Raw genomic sequence first — 26,161 nt, forward strand, 5'->3', positions numbered from 1 at the left:
CTTAGAATAATTAAAACGTTAGATATGAAACTCAAGCACATTATTTCAAAAGGGTTTTTTGAAATTCATTTAATCACAATTTAATATATATATATATACATATATATATACATACATATATACATATACAAATATATATACATACACACATATATACACATGTATATGTACATACATAAACACAGATATATACGTGTATATATACACATATAAATACTTATATATATAAATATATATATGGATATACACATATATTTATACATGTATAGACACAAATATATGCAAATATATACACAAAATATATATATATACATATATATACATATTTATCTATACATATACATACATATATGTACATATATACATGCATATATACATATATATACATATATATACACCTATATATGTATACATATACACAGATGTATATACATATACATACACCTATATATGTATACATATACACACACGTATATACATATATATACACCTATATATGTATACATATACACACATGTATATACATATATATACATATATATACACCTATATGTACATATATACTCATATATATACATATATGTACATATATATATACATATATATACACATATATATACATATATATATACATGCATATATATACATATACATACATATATACGCATATATACATATACATACATATATATACATATATATATATACATATATATGCATATATATACATATATATATGCATGCATATACATATGCATATACATATATATACATATATATAAATATCTATAAATATACATATATAATTATATATAGATATATATATATACATATATATATTTACATATATACATATATATATTCCTATATATACATATATATATGCCTATATATATACATATATATGAATATATAGGTATATATATATGTACCTATATATATATACCCATATATACCTATATATACATATATATACATATATCTATACATATATATATATGCCTATATATATACCTATATATACCTATATATATACCTATACATATACCTATATATACATATATATTACACCTATATATACATATATACATATATATGCACATATATACATATATATACATATATGTACATCTATATACATATATATATACATATATATATACACATATGTGTATACATATATATACATATATATACAGATATATATATACATATATATACATATATATAAACATATATATACATATATACATATATATACAGTGGTATATATACAGTTATATATATACATATATATACATACATATGTACATACATATATACATATAGATACATACATATATGCATACATATATATACATATATGCATACATATGTATATATACATATATGCATACATATATATATACATGTATATATACATGTATGTACACGTATATGTATATACATACATATATACATACACTTATGCACACATATATATACATACATATATGCACACATATATATATATACATACATATATATACATATATATATACATACATATATATACATATATATATACATACATATATGCATACATATATATACATATATATATACATACATATATACATGCATTTATATATACATATATATATACACATATACATATATGTATACATATATATACAGATATATTTTTTCACAGCCGAAACAACCTCGCAGCCCATAAGAGCCACGAATGCCAACAAAACGGTAGTCCAAGACTTGAGGTTAGCCCTCATTTGGGCTTCTCAGTTAGACACATCCGCGCTTAGGATTAATAACCTGGACCTCTTATAGAAGTTCATAGGCGTTCTTGTTTGTGTCGCATGTTTGGTCAGTTGGTAGAGTGCTCGCCTCGCAGGCAAGAAGATCGGGTTTCAAATCATGAGCGTGGATATGTCTAACTGATGAGCCCAAATGAAGGCGTAACTCGAGTCTTGGATTTCCGGTTTGTTGGCTTTCTTGGCTCTTGTGGGCTGCGACGTTGTTTCGACTGTGGAAAATAATTATATATATTCTCTTACACTTTCTGAACATATATATATATATATATATATATATATTCGGGTTTTTTATATTCAAAAGTAATGGACTAATGAATTCAACGAGGTTGTTAGATAGTGCTCAATAAAAAGAGCTGATAATACTTGTTTATTGTTATATAAACATGCTCACATCCCGCTGCTACAAATAGCCACTTGTTTCAATCAAACAACAGATATCATCAGGCAGCGACTTGACTATTCAAAAGTTCAATGAATAATGGATTTTTATTAAAATAAAAATCCATTATTCATTGAACTTTTGAATAGTCAAGTCGCTGCCTGATGATATCTGTTGTTTGATTGAAACAAGTGGCTATTTGTAGCAGCGGGATGTGAGCATGTTTATATAACAATAAACAAGTATATATATACATATATATATATATATATATATATATATATATATAAGAAAGTTTTCGTTTGTCATTTCTCAACCTATACCTCATTTGATTAACTTTTTATTTCTCTGTAATTTTATCTGTTCATATTTGACTTGTAATTGAAGTAACCTAGTGTTTACGTCAATTTAAAAAAGTTAAATTCAAATCGAGAAGCCAACACAAAATAAATAAATAAAAATCTTCGCACAATGGGAAATTATTATTTAAATGTAACTTTAGGACATTAATGCAACACAAATACAACAGGAACACAATGAACTAGTTAATATTTAGTAGTCTAAGCATTCTGCAATTTGACAGCCTGGAATCTTTTGGAAATTCTTTGAATTAAACAGCAGCAATACTCCGGGGAAAGGGCATCCCACTTCTCTTTAATTTTTGTCCAAAGTTCTTTCCAGATTTGAAATTTTTTCATTGCGTAGTTGTTGCTTGATGTAATCCTAAACGTTTTCGATAGGATTGAGGTCTGGAGATTGTGCAGGCCAATCCAAACACGGAATATCATGCTTTTGACATTGCCAGCTGTATGATTGCGAACAGTATCCTGCATGAAGATGGGATTATCATTCAACTTCCGGCCAAAGTAAGGTAGAAAATGCTCAGTCAACATATTAATGTACTTGGTTAGATTAATACGACCTTGCAAGCAATTTATATGCCCTGAACTTTTGAGACTAATAACGCCCGGCACCAAAACTGAACATCTACCATTGAAACTGTGCACCTAGGATTAAATTATTCGCCCTTTCTTCGACGAACATACTGCCTACCACCACTGTCTAGCCTATTTAATTTGCTTTCGTCGCGAAAAATCACTTTCGACCACTATGAAAAGTTATGATCTTCATTGCATCTGACGAAGTCAAGACGGCGCTTTCTGTTCTTTACAGAAATCATTTGCTTGCGTATTGCAACACAGTCTCTCAAATTAAATTCCTTCAATCTGTTCGCAACTGTATAAAGAGAGCACTTTTTCACAAGATTACACTTGTTGTTGGATGTGGGGATCTGTTTCCGAGGCCGCGGATCTTGATAGTATTGTTTTCCCTGTAAGAAGTAACTCTAGGACGACCAGATCTAGGGGCATTACAGCCGGTGTTTTGGTGCTTTTGCAGAGTCATTCCTATCGTTTTCTCATCACATTTCAATCTGCGTCCGATTTCACGATTGGATAAACCAGAAAGGTGAAGATTAATGAGCTCCTGATGATCATTAAGAGAAAGTCTAAGCATATGGACTAAATGTTATGTTGTATAACCTGGAACAACAACAATTACGATTAGAGATGCATTGTTGCTTAAAAGGTGGATATTTTAAACTGATTTTTTAAATTGACGTAAACACTAAGATACTTCAATTAAAAGTCAAATGTGAACAGGTAACATCATAAAGAAATAAAAGGCAAATCAAATGAGGCATAGGTTGCTTAAGCACTTACATGGAATTTAGCTTAAATTTGTGTTTAAAAAAAAAATGACAAATGCAGACTTTATTTTTTGCGCCACTGTGTGTGTATGTGTGGGTGTACAGACAGACAGAGATTTTCACTTATATATATAAGTGAAAGTGTCTCTCTGTCTGCCTGTCTGTGTCTGTGTACATTTCCCTACACAATAACTCTGTCAATTTTCAGTCTACAGACTCGAATTTTGATATACAGGGTACTGAGATTTGGGAAAATCTTTGTAATCAGCTTTCGGCCAGAAATTTAGCTGTTAAGGGGTCAAAGTTCAACGATTTGACCTTTGAGAACTCTACCAAACTCTTCCGACAGTTTTGGGTCTAAACACTTGAAATTTTAAATATAGGTTCCTTGGACATGGATTTAATTTAATAACTTGATTTGAGCCCAAAACAATAAATATTAAGGGGTCATAATAGGGGGCAAAGTTTTAAAAAAATTTGATCTTTGCGGTCTCTACCAAATTACTCAGACAATTTCAGGTCTAAATATTTGAAATTTTACATAAAAGATATTCAGAGATAAGGCAACCTTTTTAATCGGTTTGGGTCGAAAATTTGAGCTACCAATATATAAATCTATGTATGTTTGCATGTCTGTCTAAAACTTTCGACAGAGGCGACGGATTTTCACAAGATCAGTTTCGTTTTGAAGCTCGACCCTTCAGACGACAAATACCGAAAAATTGGCTAAACACATTAATGTCGTCACCCTCAACTGGGCACTTTTCTACGGAGAGAGGTTGCTTTTTCGACCGATATTTTCGAAAGTCATCCCCTCTTTTCGATTGTCTACCCTTAATTTAAACCTACGTCACTTCCGGTTTGGCAGTGATCGTAACAGCAAAGACGTCACGTTTTCTTCACGTTCTTTCCCTGTCACGCGGTACGGGTTCGAGCCTGCCTTCCTGATACTATTTTTTTTTTTGCTCAACACACACCTCCAAACACCCGGGCAACGCCGGACACCCATACTAGTATATATTCTTTATTTTGCTCCTTCGCTAAAACATTACTTTATGCTCTATTTAGGTTCAATGTCGGTGTTATTATTGGCTAAACCCAAAGATACTATTGCCATCGACAAAACCACCGACCACGCCACAAATAAACTCTGAGAGATGTTTATCGAAATCAAATGCGGAGCAGCTCAGTTACTGTATTTTGATAATAGTTTTTTTTCGCTCCAAATGTTTACCGATAAAAAATTCAAGGTGCATTTACATCGAGAACAGAATGTGATAAAAAATTTATTCTCACGGACCAAGACGATAACCTTATTCGATAAGGTGCGCGCAGTTGCGCACCGTTATATATATATATATATATATATATATATATATATATATATATAACTACTTAATTTACTCACATAAAATTAATATACGAAAGTATAAATTTATGCGTAAACTTTAAGTATTTACTTCAAAAGTGTTCAATACGTAGGTAGAGCGAATTAGTAATTTATAAACCTGAAGAGTCCTAGAGTGGATGAAACGTAGAATATTCAGTGTAGCTTAATCGCCATATATATATATATATATATATATATATATATATATATATATATATATATATACAGAATGAGAGAGAGAGAAAAAGGGTGTGGTTGTGTGTGTGTGTGTAAATTGATATATGTAGTGATGTGTTTCTATGAGTGTATATATTATTGCCGTATATATATATATATATATATATATATATATATATGTGTGTGTGTGTGTGTATGTGTGTGTGTTTGTTTGTGTGTGTTTGTTTGTGTGTGTCTGTATGCAGTAGTGTATATATATATATATATATATATATATATATATAAGTGTGTGGATGTATATATATATTGTTGCGTATATATACAGGGTGACCCCCCCCCCAAAAAAAAACAAGAGCTAAATGGAGGCCATCTAGAACATATGTTGTAGAACGGAGAAAAAAAGGCCAAAGACCCTAGTGTTTTGATGTGATGTTTTGAATATAATAAACTACTTATGACTAAAGTTTCATTTCATTCGGACAAAACACGAAGAAACGGGGCCTAATTAGAGTTGGGACCCGTTTTTTGGGGGTCACCCTGTGTGTGTGTCTGTGTGTGTGTGTGTATATATATATATGTATATATATATATATTCAAGCAAACATTATTAAATGCAACGGAGATACTTTGCTTATGATTGTTTTTTGTTTGTTTTTTATTTTCCGTACAATCTTTTTTATATAAAAATCGAAAATATTAATGAAGGCTCCATAATTGTCACGGTAACGAACGCTTTCGATTCGTCCACGAATCATCTTCAGATGTTAAAGAAGTAAAAGCGAGAAGGAGCGAAAATAAAAATTAAAAATTAAAAAGTAAAATAAACTGCATTAGGTGACGGTTAGTTAAAATATATAAAATCGATGAGAAATCGATTAAAATATAGGTCGATTAAAAATTTGAGTATTAAGATCAGCAAGTTCGTGAGCATTGTTATTGTTAGCAGTGTCCGCCCATTACGAGCTATGCAAGGCATTTTAACACATTGCTGCTTTTCTCGAATGCAATATTATTCATAGTAGAATGATGAGTTGTAATATATGACGTTTCAAGAATTTTTAATTTTTGAGGATTATTTTCACGTTGTATAATTTTTGTGTTGTCGACGAGGAGTTTTCTAAGATTGGATGGCGGACGGTTTTGATTTTTGTTTTATTAACTGTGGTACATCTCTAAAGAAATGGCTAAAACTCTCGAGGAATATCCCCAATCTGCAGTGGAATGAGACCGAAATAAATTACACAAAACAAAAATAAACGAAAACAAAATTAAAATAAATCTCTATGATGTACGGACCCATGACGGAACAAAAATATCACACCCCAAAAACCATGTAATGTTATCAAGTAGTTTTGTTGTTAAATAAGAAAATCAAAATATATAGATCAACTACGAAAGACGACCTACCGACGCCATCTTTAAAACATTCTGAAGCAAAAAGGGAGACAACTCCAAAATAATTCACTTGCGACATTTAAAAAAAGAAAGCCATTCTTTACCTTGGGAGGGGTAGCAGCGTTGGAAAATTCGCTTAAAAATGATTTTCTTTATAGAAAACCAAACCACTTAATTAATTTACGTGATATTGTTTGTACGTTATTTTTTCAGTCACAGGTAAGTACTTCGTAAATTTTTTTTTTACTTTATTTATGTATTTATTTATTTTTTCCGTCACAGGTAAGTACATCGTAAATTTTTTTTTTACTTTATTTATGTATTTATTTATTTTTTCCGTCACAGGTAAGTACTTCGTAAAATTTTTTTTTTACTTTATGTATTTATTTATTTTTTTCTTTGACTATAGGAGAAATTCTGGACCAATTTATATTGTAACCGATCGAAATTCGAAACAATTTGTAAGCATTTAAACTGCCGAATAGGAACTCATTTAAGCCGTCTTAAACTTCCCCAGCACTTATTGCCATGGCTAATGATACACGACCTGAAAATACTTCCCTCAGGTTCCTAGGCTTAACATTCACAAATAACAGGAATCGAAACAAACACATTAACGGAATTGCGAATGCTGTTGCAAGGAAGGTGGGCTCCCTATACCGTGACAGTATCCTGTATCTCTACAAAGCCACTAATCGCCGATACGAAGAAGGCGGGCTGTATTTATTTGCTTCTCCACTGAGCAAATTAAGCACAAGGCCGTTTTTTTTAATGTGGAGATAGAGAAAGAGGGGGAGGGGGAAGAGAAAAGGGACCAGCTCCCGAGAGGTGGGAAATGGGAGCTGGATGCTGATTTGCACACTGGTATGTAGGGTTGCCCCTACATGGACCAGAAGATTGCCACAAGGGCAATGGTCTTTGGTTGCAGGGTATTTATTTGCTTCCCCACTGAGCAAATTAGGCACAAGGCCGTTTTTTAATGTGGAGAGTGAAGGGGAAATGGGGACCGGCTCCCCGGAGAGTAGGGGAGCTGGATAGTGACAATTGGTATGAAGGATTGCCCCTACATTGACCAAGGTCTTATATGTGGAGTTGGTATTTATTTGCTATCTCACCGAGCAAATTAGGCACAAGGCCGATTTTTAATGTGAGGAGTGAAGGGGAAATGGGGACCAACTTCCTGGGGAATAGGGGAGCTGGATAGTGACAATTGGTATGAAGGGTTGCCCATTCATTGACCAAGGTCTTATATGTGGGGTTGCCCCCACATACGGTCTTTGCCTGTAGTATCTGCCGTAACAGATGCTACACTTTGATCTTGGCCTGAAGGCCACGAAGGTCCTCCCCTTCGGGAAAGTGCACATACGAAAAAGGCGGACTATCTCTACCGTGCTAGAAAGCTACTTACGCCTGAAAGTATCCTGTACCTTTATAAGGTCACCATTCGCCCGTGTATGGAGTATTATTGTCATATTTGGGCTGGTGCATCTGCTACTTGTCTCTCCCTCCTGCACGGGGCTCAAAAAAGTCGTCAATCTGATAAGCCATGAACTGTCATCTAAGCTTCAGCCTCTGTCCCATCGACGACATGTTGCATCCCTCTGCCTTTTCTACCAGTATTTTCATGGTCAATGCTCTGACGAACTACAAACACTTGTACCCCCTCAACATGAATACCTCCGACACCCCTGACAAGCAGCTAAATCCCACCCCTACACAGTAGAGATCCCTAGTATATTTCCCAGAACTGCTAGACTTTGGAACTCCCTTCCGGGATTCTGCTTTCCCTGTACTGACATGCGTCAGATCAAGTTTATTGTGGACGGACATCTTGCTGCTTGTCTCTCTTCATAATACCCTACAACTTATGTCCCCGATCGTAGCCCCCTACTTCAAAGTGGCACTGCGCCTTGTATGGGGTAAAAATTGAATAAAGCATAAAATAAATAAATAAAATGTATCTGCCACTAGTCTCTTGCTCATAGAGTTAAAAAAAAAAAAAGAATTGCCAACCTAATAGTTCCCGCACTATCGGCCAAAATCCAACCTCTGTCCCATCGCCGAAAAGTGGCATCCAAGTACTTTAATTGTAAGTGCTGGGACGAACTCAAGGCATTAGTACTCCCGCCACGTAAATACCCCCCCCCGACAAACCAGACAAGCAGCAAAATTCCACCCCTACACTGTAGAGATCCCGAGATGCTTTAAAGTTTTCTACTTAAATAGCTTCTTTTTCCCCTCGGAAGTCTTTTACAGGTCTCTGCTTCCCTGACTGTACTGACATGCAGAAGTTCAAATGTAATGTGAACAGACATCTCGCTGCTCAACTCCCTACATAGTATCCCTGCAGATGTGGTCCTAATTAGTAACCTTTTACGAATTTGTGGCACTGTGCGTTTTTGGGGGGGATGAAAACAAAAACAGTAAAGAAAAAAAAACTCAACTTTCTACAGTAGCAGAAGTGGCAATATTCCTTATTTGGAGTAAAAAAAAAAAAAAAAAAAAAAAGAAAAAGAAAAGAAAAGAAAAGAGGCCGGATCCTTGTAATGGACAGGTACCCAGAAAATTTTGGTATTTGCATAAAACGAGTAAATCCTGAAAATGGCTGAAGCAGTTTAGAATTAAAAAAAAATGCGAAAATAAACATGTAAAAAGGCGAATGGCAATAAGTATGTAAAGGGGTTTCCCATATATATATATATATATATATATATATATATATATATATATATATATATATATATATATATATATATTAAGCCCCCCTCTTTGGGTAGAGCACTGTCATAAATAATCTCACCTGCTACTTAATTGGCCGAAAAAATGCGAAGTTCACTGTTTGTTTACAAACAAGTGGTTTGAGCACTGTAAGTGGTGGACGGATGTTTGTTTAAATAGATATTCAGACAGGTTATTTGCGGGCATCGCTTCCATGGTGGAGTGGGAGAACTGTCAACACGACCGTACTTGGTTCAATCAGTGGCTTGGGAGAGGTGCTAGTCTAGTGGCACTGATGAGTTGTGATACAACGAAACAGGACTGTATGTCAATGACTACAAATTGTGTTTCATTTTTGTTCTTTTATTTATATATATATATATATATATATATATATATATATATATATATATTATTTTTCAATTCAAATAAATTGATTAGTTATGATAACCGACCGTAATGATCAATTGTTTTTTGTAGCTTAGTTTAGTTTCGTATATACAAACATGTATAATAGTTTATAATTTGTTGATATTATTTTAATAAGTATGTATACACAAATTAGAATTAATAGATTTACTAATTATTAAATAGAACATTTTGGTAGAAGATTTATAAATTAATTAAAATTTTTAGTACGAATAGTTGGGTTTAATGACTTTGTTTGATAAAAATTCAATATGGCGTAATGGAAAAATAAAAAGGTATTTACAGTCTCTCTTCCAATTTTCGGATTTTAATCATGTCAAATCACACTTCAATTCTTTTTGACGGATTGATTGTTGCTATTTCTTCTGATGAGTTAAGGGCATAATAGATTCACTGATTGATATAATAATTAAGCGATTGATTTTGCGCTACGAAACAGATACTGTCAAGAATTATTTAAATCAACTGAATTAAAGGAATAAACTATAAGATTTATAAGATAAAAAATTGAAAAGAAAAGAGAAGATAATTTTCAAGTCGTAAACGGCTTTGGTCATTTCCAGGACTGGTCTGAAATTCTCTTATCGTACTCGGGACCGACTACGTTAGTACTGGAAATTCTTGGAGCGTCTATAAAAAATAAGGGCATATTTCTCGAGACATTTCATCATTGCATTACTTCCCCTGTTTCCTAGACGGTGACAGATTATTTCGCGTCCCCGACGAAACATCTACCAATAGAAAGAATTAGACGAATTATTATTGGCTCACAAGGAGTTTTCACACAGGTCTTCATAGATCTTTCCCTGAAAACAGTCTGTGGTGTTCCCTGGAAACTAAGTGACAACAAGTCTCCCCAGGTTTCCAGTACTCTCCACCACTTTTGATAACATTTCGCAACAGCTGCTTGCCATTGAGTTTTCGTTGGCAGCGGCTATTGGCCTTCGCTGGAATTTAAGTGGCAATAAGTCTCCCCAAGGTCCCAGTTCACTTTTCACTTATTCGGCTGAAGTCTGGTCAATTCATCGGTCTTTCCTTCCTCCTTGACTCTGCTTGGTTGTTTGGTCTCGCTTTTTTTGATGGGGGGTGATGTGGCAATGGGGATAGGATTGGGTTAGAGAACTCATAGATATGCAGCTTTAGTGTTCTTGGTTTATTATTATTATTATTATTATAATTATTATTATTATTATTATTATTATTGTTGTTGTTATTATTATTATTATTGTTATTATTATTATTATTGTTATTATTGTTATTATTATTATTATTATTGTTGTTATTATTATTATTGTTATTATTGTTATTATTATTATTATTATTATTATTGTTATTATTATTGTTATTATTATTATTATTGTTGTTATTATTATTATTGTTATTATTGTTATTATTATTATTATTAGTTATTATTATTGTTATTATTATTGTTATTATTATTATTGTTATTATTATTATTGTTATTATTATTATTATTATTTTTATTATTATTATTGTTATTATTATTATTGTTATTATCATTATTATTATCATTATTATTATTATCATTATTATTATCATTATTATTATTATTATTATTATTATTAGTAGTAGTAGTATGTTTATTAATTCGAGGTGACTCCCCAAAAAACGGGTCCCAACTCTAATTAGGCCCCGTTTCTTAGTGTTTTGTCCGAATGAAATGAAACTTTGGTCATAACTAGTTTATTATATTCAAAACATCACATCAAAACACTAGTCTATTTGGCCTTTTTTTCTCCGTTCTACAGCTTATGTTCTAGATGGTCTCCATTTAGCTTTTGCTGTTTTTGGGGGGTCACCCTGTATTAGTAGTAGTATTAGTAGTAGTATGTATATTGTTATTATTATTATTAGTAGTAGTATGTTTATTATTATTATTATTAGTAGTAGTAGCAGCAGTATGTTTATTATTATTATTATTATTAGTATGTTTATTATTAGTAGTAGTATTATTAGTAGTATGTATATTATTATTAGTAGTAGTATGTTTATTATTATCCTCATTATTATTAGTAGTATGTATACTATTATTATTAGTAGTATATTATTATTATTAGTAGTATGTTAATTATTAGTAGTAGTATGTATACTATTATTATTATTAGTATATTATTATTAGTAGTAGTATGTTTATTATTATTAGTAGTAGTATGTTTATTAGTATTTGTACTAATAGCATCTTTATTATTATTATTAGTTGTAGTAGTATGTTTGTTATTAGTAGTCGTAGTAGTATGTTTATTTTTATTATTAGTAGTATGTTTATTGCTATTTTTTTATTAGTAGTATGTTTATCATTATTATTATTAGTAATAATAGTAGTAGTATGTTCATTATTATTATTATTATTAGTAGTAGTAGTAGTATGCTAATTGTTATTATTTTTATTATAAGTGGTTTGGCGAGAGAATCATAATTTTCTTTAAAAAATATTTACTTTTATGAATGTTTTGCATAAAAAAGAAAGTTAATTACAAGAAATAAATATTACAAATTTATTAAGAATAAGAATTGTTCACATTGTTCCAATTATTTTCATATAAAATGTTAATAAATAACAAATATAATATTATATATTATAATACATAATATCTGTTGGAAGATGTTTCGTCTATCACCGACTAGAAAACAAGGGAGGTAATGCAACACTGAAATATCTCGAGGAATATGCCGAAATGCCAAAATAAGAAGAAAAAAAAAAAAAAGCGGACGCTGTTAAGAGTGCCCCCCCCTCTAAATTCCACAATATTTTTTACTTTTTTAAAACTTTTTTCCTTTTACTTAAGTTTCAGAGTATATATAGAAAAAAAAAATTTCATAACTTTTCACGTGGGGGGGGGTTCAGTTTTCAATTATGACGTTGTACTAAATTGAACACGAACTTTATTACCACGATGAAAAAAAAATGGAATTTCTCTCTGATGTGACCGGAAATAAGGGCTAGAACGGAGGGGTTAAACAAAAAGGAAGATGTTTTACCCCCCCCCTCTTCCTACTCACATCTATATATCTACCCCCCTCTACATTTAGTGTATATGTATATATCCATCTCATCAATGTATCTATCTATCTATCTATTCATCGTGGTCACAAATTTCGTGTTCAATTTAGTACAACAGTATAGTTGAAAACTGAACCCCCATGTCAAAAATTATGAATTTTATTTTTCAATTTTTTTCTATAATCTGAAACTTATTTTATCAAATCTCCATTACTAACGATTACTACGATATTATCCCATTGATTACTGTACACGCAATAACCCTTATCCCCGAGTGGCTCTCGGGCCTTGATAAGTGGTGACTACCATGTAAGAAAACAAGAAACAAAAAACAAAACTGTAATCGATGATATTAACAGGAATAAAGTAAAAAAAAAATAAAAATAAAAATAAAAAAGTGAAAATTGTGGAATTTTGAGAGGGGGCACTCTCGATAAGGTCAACCAGTAAAAAAATCCTGAGCAACGTCGGGTAGCCATAGCTAGCTTATAATAATAATAATAATAATAAAAAACTAGATTACTGGGGGTATATATATATATGTATGTATGTATGAGCGGTGAATCTTAAGCCACCCGTCCCGATATTTTCTTTTCTTTAGTAGCACAAGTTCGAAGCACGACCCAGGTAGCGAGCGAGGTAGGTATTATAAAAATATAGATACGTACATCTCTTTGTTGGAACCGCGTAAGATCCCACCGCAAACAGCATTAGGGTACACAGTGCGTGTAGAGTCCGAAGCCGCATATTCCTTACTTCGTCCAGGTGGTCCCGAATTCGTCTTGTTTTCTGGGGGGAGATATTTAAAATGCAATGTACACTTTTTCTCCCCGAAGGAATGGAAAAAATAAAAAAAAAAAAAAAGAAAAAAGAAAGAAAAAGAAAACGAAAAATAACAAAAGTAAATACAGTATTGGCCGACAGGTGGCGTTTGAAATTCTGTTATTTAACAAATAGTTACTAATTGTAAGTAAGAGATATCAAACGACACCGTCCCCCCTCTCTCTTTCTTTCTCTATTTCTTTCTTTCTCTCTCTCTCTCTCTCTCTCTCTCTCTATATATATATATATATATATATATATATATATATATATATATGTGTGTGTATATATATATTTATATATATCATAATTTAGTATATATATATCATAATTTAGTATATATATATATATATATATATATATATATATATATATATATCATAATTTAGGAATTTAAAATTTGTGATTTGAAAAAGTTAAATTTCAAATATAGAACTTTTATTTTATGTAAGACAAAGAATACAGTATAGGAAAATATTTAACTATACTGTATTCTTTGTCTTGAATACAATAAAATTTCTATATTTGAAATTTAACTTTTTCAAATCACAAATTTTTAATTCCTAAATTATGATTTATTTGCTCTATCTAGTATATTGAGCAATTTTATTTAGCTGGGATAGTCTTATATAAAATATTACATCCAATAATATTTTGTAAGACAAATGATCACTGGATTTATTGTATTTCATTATCCTGAATAATTATATATATATATATATATATATATATATATGAAATATATATATATGAAATATATATATATGAAATATATATATATATATGAAATATATATATATGTGATATATATATATATGTGATATATATATATATATATATAGATATGAAATATATATATGAAATATATATATATATATATATATATATATATATATATGTATGTGTATGTGTGTGTGTGTGTGTGTGTGTGTGTGTGTGTTGTTTTGTTTTGGTTTTAGTGATATGTTTTGAATGAATTCAATTATTTACGAAAGTGTATTTTTACCTAAATGCGAGTTGGGAATAATTTTCCCTTTTAACCAATTTGGTACCCCCACATGGGGAGCAGTATATATATTATTTTTAAAATGTAATTATCCACTGACACGTGTTTCGTCGTCTACGACTCATCAGAGTGGCTGTATGGCGTAATAAAAGATGAAATAAAAGGTAAATATTGCAACTTCTCTTCCAATTTTCGGATATCATGTCTATGTCCAATTGCATTTTATTATCGTTTAATGGATTGATACTCGCTATTTATTTTTTTGTGAGGGGGTGGGTGGGTTAAGGGCTGAATAGATTGGTTGATTGATTGATTTAATAATTAAATGAATGATTTTGCGCCACGAGACATTTGCTGTCAGGAATTTTGAATGTAAACGTAATTAAAGGAATAAATTGTAAGATGTTCAACACTATGAAATTTGGAATAGAAACCTTTGTCATTTGTTTATCATATGCTCTGTAATTACATTGAGCTTGATAAATTAAGGATTGGTATATAAAAAAGAGTGAAATATAATTGAAAAAAAATCATATTTCCATAAGAATATATATATATATATATATATATATATATATATATATATATATATATATATATATATGGCAAAAAAATCCTGAGTAACGCCAGTATATATGCTAGTATATATGCATATATATATATATATATATATATATATATGATTTTCAGAATGTGAGAGATTGTATAATAAATTCCACAGCCAAACAACGCCGCAGCTCACAAGAACAATGACTGTCAACGAACCGGAAGTCCAAGACTCGAGTTTCGCCCTCATTTGGGCTCATCAGTTAGACACATCCGAACTCAGGATTCGAAACCCGAGCCTCTTGCATGCGAGGCAAGCACTCTACTAACTGAGCAAACGCCCCGCACACAAGAATTTCTATTAACCAACACAGATCAAGTAAACCGCGTCGAAATCCAAATATATATATAAATTGCAATTTCACCTCAAACAAGGCACATTGCCACTTTGCTGTAGGGGGCTACTATCAGAGACATAAGCTACAGGGGTACTGTATAGGGAGTTGGGCAGCAAGATGTCGATTCACGTTACACTTGAACTTCTGCATGTCAGTACAGTTGGGGAAGCCGGGACCTGGAAGGGAATTCCAAAGTCTAGCAGTTCTGAGGAAGAAACTACTGGAGTAGAAGGCTCTCTTACACCTAGGGATCTCTACTGTGAAGGGGTGGGATTTAACTGCTTGTCGGGTGTGTCGGGAGTATTTACGTAGAGGGGGTACAAGTGCTTGCAGTTCGTCGGAGCATTCACGGTTAAAGTACTTGTAGAACAGGCAGAGGGATGCAACATTACGTTGATGGGACAGAGGCTGAAGCTTGGATGACAGTTCAGGACCTATTAGGTTGGCGACTCTCATTTGAACCTTGTCTAGAAGTGGGAGACTAGTGGCAGATGCACCAGCCCAAATATGACAACAATACTCCATACATGGGCAAATGGTGGCCCTATAGAGGTACAGAATACTTTCTAGCACGGTAGAGAGAACCTACCTTTTTCGCAGCGTTTCTGGCAATGCTCTCAATGTAATTTTTACAACTCATGTTTCCCGTGAACGTTAGGCCGAGGAGTTTAAAATATGTACATTCAGATAAAGAGTCATTGGCCATTGCTATTGGTGGCAGAGAAGGTTTCTTGTACTTATTGAAGGAAACAATTTTGGTTTTGGCAGCATTGAAGGTGACCATCCATTTTTGTTCTCATTCCACTACAGATTGGAGGTCATCTTCTAGCGTTTTTGCCATTTCTCTAGATATGTGTTCATTTGTTTTCCTGTCGTGTCGGTTATAGAGTGTGGTGTCATCAGCATATATATCCATCTTATAGACAATTTTGTCAGGGAGGTAATTTATGAATATTAGGAATAATAAAGGTCCAAGGATAGACCCCCTGGGGCACTCCCGCATTTATATCATATTGTTTGGATGTACGATCATAGATGACAACCTGGATTTTTCTCTTATCTAAGAAGGATTTAATTATGTTGAAGATTCTTCCAGTGATACCGTATGGTCTGATTTTCCTGAGAAGACCTTCATGCCATACCCTGTCAAAAGCCTTAGATATATCTGGACATACCGCTCTACCCTCCCCTGCTTTATCAAATGAATGGTATATACGCTCAGAGATTACAGTTGGGATATCTGCCGTGGAACGGGCTTCCCTAAATCCGTATTGTTGGTCGGTCAGAAGTTTAGCATCTGTAAGGTGATGGACTAGAGCTTGGTTAACAATGGACTCAAATATTTTGGCAAAAAGTGAGAGGAGGCTAATGGGGCGATAATTTACTGGGTCAGTTCTTTCACCAGAATTCTTGAAAACTGCAGCAGGCAGGAAAGCAAGATTCCTTAAGGCATTTGTTGTAAAGCTTGGAGAGAACCGGCGCTACTTCGGCGGAGCACTTTTTTAACAGCACAACCGGGATGAGATCAGGTCCACATGCTTTTGAAGTGTCAAGATTTCTTATGATAGCATGCACCTGAGATGGGGTGATTTCCAGATCGTCTAGTGTGGCGTCTGTCCGCAGAGGAAAGTCAGGGAGGGGTGGCTTGCAGGGTCCAGTATGGAGTTGGAGGCGAAACGACTGGCAAGCATGTTAGCCTTCTCGGTTGGTGAGCAAACAACCTCATGATTGTTGGATAGTGGGGGAATTGTTGATTGCCCATTATTTACTACACTGTTGTAGATTTTCCAGAAGTCACGAGTTTCTAATTTTTGTGCTTCGATGCGTTTTCTAGTGATTTCAGTAAATTATCTCTTAGCTGTTGCTATTTCTTTCTTACAGTTATTTCTGGCTTCTATATACTTCTGTCTGTTTGATGGCACTTCTTCGGCGCAATTTTTTTGTGCGACTCATTAATCTGTCGCCAGGCAGCGCTTCTATCTATATATATATGGCACTTCCTCGTTACACAGACTGACCATTTTTTTTGCTTTGGTGCGACTCACTAAACTGTCGCTAGTTGTGACGCTTCTCTTTATTCAAATTGTTTGCCACAAAAAATTATTTTCTTACAGTGGCAATTTTACTTTAATTAAAACAAATGTTTCGGAAAAAAAAATCCAATGTTGCTTTAATTCGAAAAACCTTTCATTTAAATCATTAAATTGTTCGGAAAAATAATTAAATTGATACATTTTTATACAATAAACGGTTTGGTTTTCAAATATTTTTGTATCCAGTTAAAAAAAAATGTCTGTTATTTATTTGCCGTATTATTTGACGAATAGGAAATCGAAGTTATCGCTCCCTATCAATGGCGTCGTCCGTGTATTGCAGAAGTGCAATATATATGTGTGTGTGTGCATATATATATATATATATATATATATATATATATATATATATATATATATATATATATATATATATATATATATATATATATATATATATATATATATGCATACACGGCATAATCGCGTTGAAACACCGGTTCTCGCCAGATTACCGAAGTTAAGCAACATTGAGCCTGGTTACTAGATGAGTGACCATTTGGGATTCATGGCGCTGTATGTCTTCTCTGCTTATCTCGGCATTTGTTTCCAGTCGTCTTGTATATACACTTCATTTGCCACTGGCATTTAACAATCTCGTCTCAGGAGAGGTGTGGTTGGAGATTGTGCACCTCCTGCCACAAAAATTTCACGCGAAAGCATCCCTTCGTGGGTATCCATAGTCTGTCAAAGACTGAAGGATGTATATATATATATATAGTCATCCACATACAGTACTGTTTCGCTGTTTCACAGCTCATCAGTGCGGCTAGACAGGCAACTACCTCAAGCCAAGATTGAAACCCGACCGTTTGTACGGCAGTCAAGGCTCCTAACCATTACGCTATTGGCGGCTGCTTGAACGAGTAGTGAGTTTAACGATATATATATATATATATATAAAAACAAATGATTAATAAAACATGTTAAAAGACATCTTGAAAAAGAGTTAAAAACTTATAAGCTCTATTTCCTTTTCGGTTTTATTGAGCTTTTACATCTGGCTGAGTTTATTTTACTAGTAAATATTAACTCGTTAATATTTATAATATATTTTAAGTTTACCATTTTGATTACCTTGGTAAACTTATTGTAATTTATATATATATATATATATATATATATATATATATATATATGTATATGTGTGTGTGTGTGTGTGTGTGTGTGTGTGTGTGTGTGTGTGTGTGTGTGTATTAGTGGTTGGACGATTCCAGTATTTTTCCCGATTCCGTACTAAATTCTCGATTCTGATAGAATTATCAATTCCGATTCCGATTCCGATTCCGATTCTTTATAAATCTCGAAATATTTAATATAGAGCTGATATTTTCCCGGTTTTCCGTAAAAAAAAAAAAAAAAAAAAAAACCTGTTAACTATGCAGATAGTTTCTCAAACGTCAAAATACGCTTGTGGAAGATGATCTATCGATTTTAGCTCCACTGGTAATTTAAAATCGATAAATATTTATTATCTTTATTATTTTAACGAGCAATAGAAGATTTTACTTTAAACAAGATCAAATTAAAAAAGACAATTAAAAGAATCGTTTTGGCATCGGAAAATCGGGACCAATTTTTTCGATTTCGATACCGATTCCGATACCCCCATTTCGATTAATCGTTCCAAAACCAATATATATATATATATATATATATATATATATATATATATATATATATACCCACACATATATATATACACACACACACACACATATATATATATATATATATATATATATATATATATATATATATATAGTCTTTGAAGTTTTTTTAACATTTGAAACTACACAAAAAATTACTTTTTATCATTCGTTAAAAAAAAAAAAAAAAAAAAAAACACTTAGTCAGTAAGTCATTTAATCACCTGCAATCACTGCATAAACTCTCTCGAATTTACTATAATACCAATTTTTTTTTTTTATCTTTTTTATTTTTCAAGGGATCATCAGTTGTTTACCATGAAACACTGTTTATATATATATATATATATATATATTCCTATGTTTCAAATATAAACTTGTTTTTTATTAAATGTAAACTATATATATTTATTGGCACGGTAAAATAAAAGTTTAATTTTGTCAAATAAATTCTAAAAAAGGGATTAAATTAAAGAAAATAACAAAGTATATTATGTATTTTTAACTGGCCTTTCCGATGCAGCAATCGGATTTTAGAAAAAATAAATAACAAAGGAACAACAAACATAATTGCAAAAAACCCTTGTTCAAAATTATTGGCACGGCTTTGTTTTTCTTTTAGTATCAGTATAATATCAATCAATTTCCGGTTTACGTGCTTTCTGAACTTTTTTATAGCCATATTATGCTTGTTTAACGCTAATTCAGTGAATAATTTTTTTCAGATAATTTTTAGATAGCGATTTATTTAAACTATTATAAGTGACTAAATTATAATTTTCAATCGCCATGGTTAAAACTAAGGAACACAGCGAAGACGTCAGGAAGCTTGTTGTAGCATGCCATACCAATGGGGAGGGCTATGATAAGATTTCAAAGAAGCTAAACCTTCCCAAATCCACTGTTAGAGCCATAATAAACAAGTTCAAATCGCAAGGCCACGTTATGAGTTTAGAGGGTAGAGGGAGAAAAAGGATTCTTTCCCCAAGAGATGAACGGAAAATTGTTCGACAAGTAAAACAAAACCCAAGGATCTCTGTTGGGGAGATTGTTGATGAACAGAGCACCTCTGGAGTGAATGTATCTCGACATACAGTTGGTAGAGTTTTGAAGAGAGCTGGTTTAAAAGCATGTCGTCCGAGAAAGACTCCCTTATTGAAGCCTATGCACCTGAAAGCAAGGCTAGCCTTTGCAAAACGTCATATTGATAAAGATGTTGCATTCTGGAAACGTGTTCTATGGACTGACGAAACGAAAATAGAGTTATTTGGCCATAATAAAGTGTCTTATATTTACAGAAAATCTGGCGAAGCTTTCCTGCCTAAGAACACCATACCCACAGTGAAGCACGGTGGAGGCAGTTTGATGTTTTGGGGATCCTTTGCTGCCTCTGGACCAGGGCGACTTGTTAAGGTCACAGGTAGCATAAAAAAGGAAGATTATGTTAAAATATTGGATGAAAACCTGAAAGACTCTGCTAAAGAGCTCTCACTTGGTCGTCGTTGGTGGTTCATGCAATGACCCAAAGCATTCGGCTAAACTGACTAAGAAATGGCTTGAGGACAATCATATTAATGTTTTGGAGTGGCCATCACAAAGCCCAGACCTTAATCCAATTGAAAATTTATGGAGAACATTAAAATTGAGGGTAATGCAAAGGAAGCCTAAGAATCTTATTCAATTGGAGGATTATTGTCAGGAAGAGTGGGCTAAAATTACTACTGAAGAGTGCAACAACTTGGTTGTAAACTATGAAAAGCGACTGAGGAAGGTAATCAAGGCCAAAGGCTATACAATTGATTATTAAATAAATCGTGCCAATAATTTTGAACAAGGGTTTTTTGCAATTATGTTTGTTGTTCCTTTGTTATTTATTTTTTCTAAAATCCGATTGCTGCATCGGAAAGGCCAGTTAAAAATACATAATATACTTTGTTATTTTCTTTAATTTAATCCCTTTTTTAGAATTTATTAGACAAAATTTAACTTTTATTTTACCGTGCCAATAAATATGATCATCACTGTATATATATATATATATATATATATATATATATATATATATATATATATATATATTCCTATGTTTCAAATATAAACTTGTTTTTTATTAAATGTAAACTATATATATATATATATATATATATATATATATATTCCTGTTTCAAATATAAACTTGTTTTTTTATCAAATGTAAACTATATATATACATATATATATATATTCCTATGTTTCAAATATAAACTTGTTTTTTATTAAATGTAAACTATATATATATATATATATATATATATATATATATATATATATATATATATATATATATATATATATATTCCTATGTTTCAAATATAAACTTGTTTTTTTATTAAATGTAAACATTATGTATTTATGCCTTTTGGATGACTTTGGATCATCTTCCAATTACGCAATTCCCTTGGAATTTACTTGTGCGAATGAAATTTAATTAACTTTCTTGGATTCTGCATTTTACTGTAATTTCCAATTACGGTAAAATCCAAAGATGCAGAATCCAAGAAAGTTAGTTAGCATCTTTGGATTTTACAGTCATTAGAAATTTTATCCTTCACCAGACTATCCATACCTACTGGGGAGAGCTTGAATGCCTACTAGACACTGTCCTCGAGTTTCTAAGGCCTCTCTGTACAGGGATTTGTCAGAACAATCTGGCATGAGGATACTTTTTCCATAGAAGTAAACCCTGACCAAATATTCAAAATCACATTTTGTATTCGCAGCCCAAATAAGATCTCCTCACTACGGCTACTCCACAGCTTTTCCGAGGAATGGTGCACCTTCTCCAAGTGATGTTACCTCAAGTAATAGCACGAAACTGGATACTCCACCAGACTAGATAAATTCTTGTCCTGGAATTCAGTAAGACCGAGAGACCAAAATAAAAGATATGCTACAATATATGAAAATGGTTAATTGGGGGGGAGAGGAAAATTATGTTCTCAACTTCTTTATTAACTCGGTGTTTGAGAGATAAAGAACTTAAGTGGAACATTCAAATATCTATATATCTCATATACAGGGTGGTCAAAAAGTCAGGTGACATTTTAAAGAAAAACGATATTAGCAATACACGTATATTTAAGTACCATACATTGAAATATAAAATGAAACAAACATGAAATATGTTTATTTTGTTAATTGTCGTCCATTTCTCTCTATCAATCGCTGGAAGCGATTAACCACTGATTGTGTAACACGTGTAATTACCTGACTTTTTGACCACCCTGTAGATTTCTAGTGTTAGCCCCAGGTTTTGGGTCCCTTGATTTCTGAGCACTTCGAATAAAACAAAAAAGTGAAATCACCTTTTTCTTTACCATATTCCCTCTGCTTCACTTTTTGTTATCAAGTAAGATCTTTGACTTACTTGTAGTTTCATTAAATACTTTTGCAAACAAATTCCGATCCCGCATTTTGCTAAATGGTACCCTCTGATGAGAAGGAAAGTATTTCTTCGAAACTCCGCGGATTAAGGACTATCCACTTATTTAGTGTTTTCTTTTTAAAATTAGATATGTGTCTAACTCTTTTTCAAAGTGTTTTTTAACATATTTTATTAACTACTTGTTCTTATATGTATATACATATATATATATATATATATATATATATATATATATATATATATAATGGTATCTGTTCAGTGCACATTTACCTATAAGTATGGTCAATCACTTATAATTCAGTAAATATAATTCTTTTTTTAAAAAAATAATCAATTATAATAAACAGAACGACTCGTAGAACTCTATCTATATTCTTTTTTCATTTATATACTTTCATAGAAATGTTTCTGTTATGTCAAAAAAATATTTTCTTTACGTCACAAGTGTCACGTTCATACATGAATTGTAGTATAAATTTTGATAAGGTTTATGATTATTATTTATGGTTATTATTAAGTTAATATATTTAAAGAAATTATATATCCTTTGACAAATCCTTTCTCAATTTCTACTTCCAATACTAATTAAAAAAAAAATGTTCATCGTCTCTATACAACCCACCCACCCTTATATTTGGTTCCTTCTTTCCCTAACTCTTTTAAAATATAGAGGGCAACCAGATCAGTTACCTGTGCAAAATTCAAAATGGCGTAATAGAAACATATTATAAGGTATTTACAGCTTCTCTTCCAATTTTCGTATTTTTTAATCATGTCAAATCACACTTCAATTCCTTTTGACAGATTGATTGTTGCTATTTCTATATTGCTCTGCAATTATATTGAGCTTCTTAAATACTGATTGGTATATATTATAAAGAAATAAAGTAGATTTCCACAGAAATATATATATATATATATATATATATATATATATATATATATATATATATATATATTCGATGAATACGTGAGCATAATTGGAATCAATCAATAAAATCCCCCTAAAAATGTTTAACCAGCCCTCAACAACGTGCAAAGAGGACTGGTACCTTGTTAAGACTTATTATCACCCAAATTCTAGTGAAGACCAATAGTCGCTGCCAACTAGAAATCGATGGTAAACGGCTGTTGCGATAATGCAAATTCATCTGCAAAGGTTATTGAAAGATGTGGAGAGTACTGGAAACCTGGAGTGACTTGTTGTCACTCAGACTCCAGGGAATGAATATATATATATATATATATATATATATATATATATATATATATATATATATATATATATAACTCCGCGGATTAAGGACTATCCACTTATCTTGTGTTTCCTTTTTTAAAATTAAATATGTTTTTAATTTTTTCAAGATGTCTTTTAATATGTTTTATTAATCATTTGTTCATATATATATATATATATATATATATATATATATATATATATATATATATATATATATATATATAAAAGAACAAAAACGAAACAATTTTTAAAAAATCAGTTCTAGGAAAGCAAACGTTAATTAACTCACCTTTATAATAATAATAATAATAATAATAATAATAATAATAATAATAATAATAATAATAATAATAATCGATACAAGTGGGGATGTAAAAAAAATATTACCTGTAAGGTCGAAGTCGTTTCACTGATATGTTTGTGGTATTGGTGCGCAGGCTCTTTTTCACCCGACCGCTACAGTGTGACCCGCGGGAATCCCAACTTTGTCACAGGTGCGACCTCATCTCGGCATATCTATTCACACGACAATCGAAACCCGCCCTCCATTCCCCACCGACGCTTTCCATACATTTTGATAGACTTTTTTATTTATTTATTTATTTTTATTTTTATTTTTTTTATATATTCTTCTTAAATTTTTAGTTTAAAAGACATGATACCACCCGTCACCAACCCCATCGAATAATCGAAAGAATTGTACGAATTCTTTATGATTCAATGCAGTTAGTAGACTCGTCTTCTTCTTCTTCTTCTTCTTCTTCTTCTTCTTCTTCTTTTTCTTCTTCTTTTCTTTTTAGACAAACATTTCAAAACATTACTAAATTGACCTGGACTAGATAAACCGGTTAGTTTGTAGCTAATTGTACTGTCCGGATATATATATATATATATATATATATATATATATATATATATATATATATATATATATATATATATATATATATATATATAGAGAGAGAGAGAGAGAGAGAGAGAGAGAGACACACACACAATCACAGACAGACAGACAGACAGACAGACAGACAGACAGAGAACTAAAAAGGAACTAACCATGTTAGGTGTTCGTCAACGAGAATTCTTCTGGATGAATGAGATTTATTACATTATTATTTTTTTTCACCTCAAACAAGGCACATTGCCACTTTGTTGTATGGGGGCATAGGCATACTGTGTAGGGAGTTGGGCAGCAAGATGTCGGTTCACGTTGCACGGAAGAAAATTTCAAAGTCTATCTGTTTTGGGAAAGAAAAGATTTAGAAAAAACACCCGTACAAATATCTGAAAATTATATATATATATATATATATATATATATATATATATATATATATATATATGTGTGTGTGTGTGTGTGTGTGTGTGTGTGTGTATGTGTGTATATATATATATGTGTGTGTGTGCGTGTGTGCGTGTGTATATATATATGTAAAGCTGAATGTGTGTGTGTGTGTGTGTGTCGGTCACGAATAGGCCCCTATATGGTTGACTATTTTAACAAACTGATCACATATTATGATAGAAGATGTATCGAGACACAGGAATGGGTATGTTTGATCTGGCAGAACGGTGGTTCATTAACATTGTGGGGTCTGTGTTCGCGCCTGGTCCACAAAGTATGGAAATAAAAAATTAAAAAAAAAAAAAAAACGTTTACAAATGTTTTTGATATAGATGTACATAAGAATACTTTGATAAGTATGTTTTAACGTAAATAGGGATGGTATAATAAAATTGTGGGGTCTGCGTTCGCGCCTGGCCTCCATAGGATGGAAATGGTCACAAACTTTAATAAAGACTTTTCATATCTATCTGCGTAAGTATACTTTGATAATTATGTTTCAGTTCGAAGAAATATGGTATAATAAAATTATGGGGTGTTCGTTCGCATCTGATCTCAATAGAATGGAAATATGTCACAAAGTTAAACAAGGTTTTTTTTTTTAAT

General features: G+C 31.8%; 1 protein-coding gene across 5 annotated transcripts in view; it reads right to left on the minus strand.

The window, feature by feature from the left end:
• The window catches only part of LOC145269035 (alkaline phosphatase-like), a 282,423-nt gene extending 257,624 nt beyond the window's left edge, over nt 1-24,799 (minus strand). For 2 of the 5 annotated variants that reach the window (XM_080124634.1, XM_080124630.1), the window contains exons 1-2: nt 24,598-24,735; nt 13,701-13,821 (exon numbers count right to left, since the gene is read on the minus strand). In XM_080124634.1, coding sequence (XP_079980760.1) covers nt 13,701-13,779 — 79 coding nt within the window. In that variant the 5' untranslated portion in view covers nt 13,780-13,821; nt 24,598-24,735. Of the gene's footprint in view, nt 1-13,700; nt 14,038-24,597 lie in introns of those variants that run through there. The other 3 variants (XM_080124631.1, XM_080124632.1, XM_080124633.1) reach the window with 3 other exon arrangements.
• Nucleotides 24,800-26,161: the final 1,362 nt, after the last annotated feature.

The sequence above is a fragment of the Euprymna scolopes genome, chromosome 45, assembly GCF_053919585.1.
Source record: "Euprymna scolopes isolate OS-2025 chromosome 45, ASM5391958v1, whole genome shotgun sequence".
In the NCBI taxonomy this organism is placed as follows: domain Eukaryota; kingdom Metazoa; phylum Mollusca; class Cephalopoda; order Sepiida; family Sepiolidae; genus Euprymna; species Euprymna scolopes.